The sequence below is a fragment of the Daphnia pulicaria genome, chromosome 3, assembly GCF_021234035.1.
Source record: "Daphnia pulicaria isolate SC F1-1A chromosome 3, SC_F0-13Bv2, whole genome shotgun sequence".
NCBI classification, from domain to species: domain Eukaryota; kingdom Metazoa; phylum Arthropoda; class Branchiopoda; order Diplostraca; family Daphniidae; genus Daphnia; species Daphnia pulicaria.
The window spans coordinates 2,534,417-2,541,440 of NC_060915.1; the positions used below are offsets into that span (position 1 = coordinate 2,534,417).

Here is a 7,024-nt window from a genome sequence, read left to right on the forward strand (position 1 = left end):
TTGCGTGCACTGGCGTGCTCTGGCGTGCACTGGCGTGCTCTGGCGTGCTCTGGTTTGAATTGGCGTACTCTGGCGTGCACTGGCGTGCATTGACGTTCTCTGGCGTGCATTGACAAGCTTTGGCGTGCACTGGCGTGCTCTGGCGTACTCTGGCGTGCACTGGCGTGCTATGGCGTGCACTGGCATGCTCTGGCATGCTCTGGCATGCACTGCGTGCTTTTGCGTGCACTGGCGTGCTCTGGCGTGCACTGGCGTGCTCTGGCGTGCTCTGGTTTGAATTGGCGTACTCTGGCGTGCACTGGCGTGCATTGACGTTCTCTGGCGTGCATTGACGTGCACTGGCGTTGTTCCGTTTCACAACTAATAACTTGTACCTTGCACATTTATAATTATCATTACCTGGTTTAAAGTGAATCTCCCAGCGTATATTAAGATGACACAATTTAAGGAAGTCAAATTACTCTTTTATTCTTCTCTGCCGTAATTTAACAAATTCAGCACACGTTTTTCTACTCTCATTTCGTCTGCTCCGTTCCCTTGGTAACCAGCGTTGCCTCCTCGTTCTTACGGATCTTTTTGATTCGTAACACCGTCCACCACTTCTTCGGGATCTTCCTCTTCTACCGTTTTCAGTAAACAAAGCTTCACCACCGGTCTCCAATATTCCCCCTTCTCCGTCCGAACTCGTACGGCCCGTATAGTGTCGTCACCCGCGGTTCCGGATGGAATGACTTCTGTCACCTTTCCGGTGGGCCACTCTCCTCGAGGGGTGTCTTTCTCGATCAGAAGTACCACGTCCCCGACTCGTACGTTTCTGCGCTTTTCGGTCCAGCCTTTCTTCCTCTCCGTTAGGGCCGGAACATATTCCAGTAGCCATCGCCTCCAGAAGAATTCAGCCAGTTCTTGTGCAGCTAGATACCTTCGCCGCGACAGACTCCCGGAATATTCGATGACATCGGGTGGTACGTGAGGGTGCGCCCTAAGAAGCAAAAAATGATTGGGTGTCATCGGGCTGTTGTCTCGTGGGTCGACACTCAGATGAGTAAGGGGACGGGCGTTCATCATGGCCTCCACTTCCACCAATAGCGTAGTTAAAACCTCTTCGGATACGGTTTTTGAACGCAATACGACACGTAGGGCTGTTTTGGCGGAGCGGACAAGCCGCTCCCATACTCCTCCAAAGTGTGGTGCCAGCGGTGGTGAAAATGTCCAGCTAATTCCTTCTTCGGCCATCTTCTTGTTTATCTCTCCAGTTTTTTCCATCCGGTCGAGAGCCTCTCGCAATTCATTCTCCTCCGCCGCCAAATCATCCCCGGTGGCGCTATGGATCGAGATAAGTTGTCCACGACGTGAAAATTCTTGTTGTTCAGCCATCCGGGTCGCTCCTTGTTCCAATTCCTTTTTGCCAGCAACGAAATTAGTCCCGTTGTCGCTGTAGATTTTTTTTTGGTGTTCCCCGTCTTGCAACAAAGCGCCGGAAGGCCATCAAAAACGAGTCGGCGTCCATCTTCGTGGATAATTCAATGTGGACGGCGCGGGTGGTCATACACGAAAACAAACATCCATATCGTTTTTCAACGTGTCGGCCCACTACGACAAATAGAGGGCCAAAATAATCCACGCCGACATGCGTGAATGGCGGAAGAAATGGTCGTAGACGATCAGCCGGAAGAGCGGCCATCAAAGGCTGGACAGGTCGGCTACTCTCTCTTCGACAGATTGAACAGCGTTCTACGAAGGCGCGTACCGTTCTTCTCCCTTTTACTACCCAAAATTTCGACAAAACCTCAGAAAGAGTACGCTCAGTCTTTGCGTGATGAACCCGCTCGTGAGCTTCTTGGATGATCAATTGAGTAAAAGGTCCTTTGTTGGAAAGGATCACCGGGTGGGCAGCATCGTGACTCAAAGCTGCATTGTTCAGCCGTCCACCGACTCTTAGAATTCCTGCACTATCGATCGACGGTGCCAATTTCAGGAGCGACGACGATCTCGGTAGTGGTTTGCCTGCCTCCAATGCAGCAAATTCCAGCCGGAAATACTCCCTTTGAGCGATGTGAACGCAAGCGATCCATGCGGCCTTGTATTCGTTTTCGTCGAAGGTGTTTGGTTTTCTCCCGCGTCTGTCTGCGACAGCCCACACCAAGCTTGCCAGGGACTTAGCTTCTGAAAGACATGGTTCTAAATCGACGTCGATGACATTAACCATCGCGTGAATTTCTTCAAGGTCTTCGGTCTCTGGTGTAATAATGCAGTTTTTTGGCCAGGCCTCCTCGTCCATCCTTAAGAATTCTGGTCCAGCGATCCATCGATGAGATGCAGTTAGGCGGTCTCCTTGGACCCCCCTGGTCCCGTCGTCTGCTGGATTTGTCCGTCCGGGTACATGGCGCCATTGGCCGGCCCTTGACTCGTCGAGGATGGCCTCCTTCCTGCTCGCTACGAAGGCGTGGAAAAAGGTAGCTTCGCTTCTTAGCCAGTGTAGGACAGCGGTGGAGTCGGTCCACCACGTCATAGTCGCTATTTCAATCCTTAAAGTCTTCTTGGCGCGTTGGGCCAGCCTATAGCCAAGAACGGCGCCCAGCAGCTCGAGACGTGGAATTGACTGCTGCCTGAGTGGAGCAACTTTTGACCTCGCTGTTACGTGGCTCACATGAATTCGCCTTCCACTCACTGACCTGAGATAAACCACCGCTGCGTAAGCACGTTCCGAGGCGTCTGTGAAGGTGTGCAACTCGAATCTTGTTTCATCCGGTCGGAAGTCAGCTGGTCGTAAACACCGCATCACCCGCAGTTCTTCTACATTTTTTAAAGTTTTCGTAAATGCGCGCCATCTTTTTCTGATGCATTCTGGTAGGTCATCGTCCCAATCCGCTTCTTTGCCGGGCCGCCCGTCTTTTCCTAGTCGCCAAACGTCTTGCAAGATTATTTTTAATACGATGGTCACACAAGCTAAAATCCCCAGTGGATCGAAGATACTCGCGACGGCGCTGGCGATTTGTCGTTTACTAGTGGCTTCGTGTGCGACATTTAGTGTGAACGAAAAGGTGTCAGATTCACCCCGCCACAAAAGCCCAAGCGTCTTCTCCATTGGTAGTCCGTCCAGGTCGGCATTCAACTCCGGGCCAGCTCGTTCTTCGGGAGGAAAAGATGACCAAAGCTCCATCGATGAGGTCATAACGTGTGTCAATCTGAAGCCTCCTTTCTTTAGCAGCTCCGTCAAACGATGACAAGTCCTGTCTGCGGTTGCGATGTCGTCAAACGAGTCGAGATAATTATCGACGTAGAAATTGGAAACGATCTTTTCTGAAACGTCGCCGTAGGCTGGATTGTCTTTTCCTGTTTGTCGTAAAACAAACGCACATGACGTAGGGGACGAGGCGGCACCGAATATTTCGACCATCATCTGGTATTCCAACGGCGGTCCGCTACTGCCTGGGCGGTGCCACAGAAAGCGGAATGCGGGTTGATCCTCCTCCTTAACACGCACCTGGAGAAACATTTTTTCGATGTCCATTGAGACCGCACAGGGTCGTTCGCGGAAGATCACTAGTAAGTCATGAAGGTCGGTTAACAGTGACGGTCCATTTATCAAGGCATCGTTAAGGCTTATGCCGTTGTGTCGGCTGGCTGCATCAAACACTAGTCTTGGCTTGTCCGGCTTGTTTTGATTAATTACCAAAAAATGCGGCACGTACCACGTCCTACCGGCGGGACCTTCGAGTTCAGTTTTCGTCAAACGCCTGGCAAATCCATTCTTCATATTTGCCTCGATGGCTTCCGTGTAGCGACGACCGTGTTCCGCATCTAGCCGGAATCGGTTTTCTGCTGCGTATAACCTCCTGAGGGCACTGCCACGATTATTTAGAAGGTAGACGTCGTCCGCCTTCCATGGTAGCCCAATCTCGTAGCGGTCGCCAAGGTAACGAACGGTTGTCTCCAGTATCTTCAAGGCGCGTTTTTCTTGCTCGTTTGAGTGTGCCTGGCGCTCAGCTCTTGACGTGAAGGATTCCGGCGTCCACAGCTCCTGTATGGCCTCGTCGGCTCTGTCCTCTCGAAGCGACAAGGCTTGACAATTCTCCAGTCGTTCGCCCATACATGTAGCTGGTATCTCGCCGATCACAGACCAACCGAACGGCGTCAATATTCCGACGGGATCCTCCTCGCTTAACGTTCGGTTTTCAAGTTGCAGAAGTGCCTTTGGTACGTTGGTTCCGATGAAACAGCCTACTTGGTTCGTATCGATCGCGGGGATGTCTAATGCGTGAAGATGATGCCATCTCCTCTTCAGTCTCGGCCAGTCAACGTAAAGGTCAAATACTTTCAATTTGGGCACCACAAAAACGCGTGAGATGTTATACGATGGTGTCTCCTTCCCACAAGGTGTAATGCGGCATCTAGATGAACTCACTGGTATTTTCGGGTCGTTTCCATGGAAGGTGGTTAGTCGGCATTGTACCATCTTGCAGTTCAGTCTTAAAGATTCGGCTACTTCTTGCGTGATTAAGGTTGTTGAGCATCCAGAGTCTAGTAGAGCCAAAACAGTGAGCATCTTGTCGTTATTCGACACGTTGACCCACGCGTACAAGGGGAGCGTGATCGTTCTTTCGGCGGTTCCGAGGCCAACCGCATTCATTTCTCCGTCTAGTCATTTTCTGGCCACTCGATCCGCTCCGTGGAGTAAGGTGTGGTGGCGTTGATTGCATCCTTTTATCCCACAGATCGCATCGGTCTTACGACACTCGTGGCTGCTGTGGTTTCGGCCGAGACAGCGGAAACAGTTACCTAAATCGAACACAGTCTGTGCTCTTTGTGTTGGTTCCATTGCGATGAATTTTGGACACAACGCCAAACGATGTCCAGAGGCCGTTTCGCAAACAGTGCATTTATTTGACGCTTCTCCTCTTTCGATCTGTTGCTCTTTCTCCTTTTCTCCGACGAAGTGTATCGTGGGCTGAAACGGCAGTGGCGCTCGACGCGGGGCGCCATGCAATGTCCGCCGTGGTGTAGAATTGCTCGTTTTCACCTCCCGAACATTTTTAACGCTCATCATCTCCTCCTCGACCCAAGTGTCTAAATCACGCAACGTTGGGGTCCGAGGCAATATTTGATTTACACGGCGTCCCCATCTTGCTACCATCGAATGCGGAAGTTTGGCCACAATTCCGTTCAATACGACGCTGGAATTTAGCTCATGACATAGCCGGACGCTTCCAGTGTAGCTACTGCTCCATGCAGTTTGGCGGAGAAGTGATCAATTTCTTCTCCTTCCCGGATGGAGGGGAGTTCCATTAAACCCTGGATATAACTCCGGACGACTAGGTGGGGATGGCCGTACTTTCGATGTAATTCCTTCAAAGCGTCGCGATAAGCCATTGGAGCTGTGAGGACTTGGCTCATCCCTTCGCGTAACCGCGGGGCTAATCGTGAATGCAACATGGCCAAACGCTGCGCATCCGAATTGAACACGTCGTGTACCATGCTCTTGAATGATTGAATGAACATCGGCCATTCCCTGGGATCGCCACCGAATTGCGGGAGGTTGGGAAGCATGGCCATTGTAACTAGTTGCTGACCTTCCGCCCCAGGCATCGGGGGTGTGAATGGTTTATAGTGTTAGGTATAAATATGCTGGGCAAACCTATACCCTCGGGGTAAAGTGCGCGGGATGCTGTTTAGGGCCGAGAGCCCGCAGGCCCTCAGCTGTCTCTGAGTGTCATGGAAGAAGCCTGTCACTCTTGTTCAAACTGTTCGACTGTAATAAGGTATTATCTAGAGATTATCAATTAGCACACCTATGTGAACGACTAGTCTAAGATAGTTGTGAATGCTTTGTACCTGATAATATGTTATTCAATACAGTGAGTTATGTTATGCAGATTATTGATCTTCAACAGGTTATGGGCCCAGCTCACGCTCAAACTAATCAAGATGTCTGACAGCCCAGATAGAAAACGTGACTACGTCAAATTCAATGGAATTAATTTTCCACAATGGAGGTATGCCGTCATGCTTAAACTAAGGAAGAAGAAACTCGAAGACGTTGTACTTGGAATTGAAAAGAAACCAACTGAGGTAACATGACACTTCACCACTATACTGAATCCAACGTAAAGTTAAAACATGTGACTTTAAGAGCTAAGCTGACTAGATATCAGTGACATCGTGTAGCACTACTATATCACAAACTTGCTCGTTACATGTTCCAAATTCCTGAGACTCATTGACTGTGTAACTTAGAAACACAGGTAACTTAAAAGTGAGATAACTATGTGTGATGATTGCATACCGCATAGATCATTGACTGTGTAACTTAGAAACACAGGTAACTTAAAAGAGAGATAACTATATGTGATGATTGCATACCGCAGAGATCTTTGACTGTGCATCTGAGAAGCACAGGTAACTTTATGAATCAAAATCCCACATGCAAATGAAGAAGAGTCTCGATAGCTTTCAGTACGTAAGAAGAGTATGAGTAAATTCAACAACATTTCTGAGATAGACAGTGTGCTTACAATTCAAAGTAAAATTGAAGATAGTGAACTATGCCTAAACTATCGTGTATATTTAACTCATAGAACTACAAGTGATATAATCTCTAACTCATCATTTACTCCCTAGAAAATCGAAGATGTAGCTGGAATAGAAATCGCCGGCGTTAGACTGGCAGTTGTCACGAACCAAGACGCAATTGACAGATGGAAAGAGAAAGATGTAGATGCCTGCTCCATCATATTCTACAACATAGAACCAGCTTACCAGACTGCAATCGAAGGCTCCAACACTGCACATGAAATGTGGAACAGGCTGACTCTCCAATATGCCGAAACATCTGCTGCCAACGCCTCACTCCTGCTAGGAAAATTCCACCAATACAAAATGGACCCTGATCACTCAATTATGGCCCACATCAACAGACTGAGAATGATGGCAGACGAACTCAAGAGTGTTGGGACCGCAATCGACGATCTTACAGTAATGGTGAGAATTATACAAACGCTACCGCCTAGCTACCGATATTTCATTT

General features: G+C 49.2%; 1 protein-coding gene across 1 annotated transcript; it reads right to left on the reverse strand.

Annotated features, from left to right (window-relative positions):
* Positions 1 to 564: 564 nt before the first annotated feature.
* LOC124328447 lies at positions 565 to 4,630 on the reverse strand. Its single transcript, XM_046787216.1, has 2 exons — positions 1,769 to 4,630; positions 565 to 1,398 (listed from the first exon to the last, which is right to left on the reverse strand). Exons 1-2 carry the CDS (start codon positions 4,628 to 4,630, stop codon positions 565 to 567), a joined length of 3,696 nt encoding a protein of 1,231 aa, XP_046643172.1.
* Between the last annotated feature and the right edge of the window lie 2,394 nt (positions 4,631 to 7,024).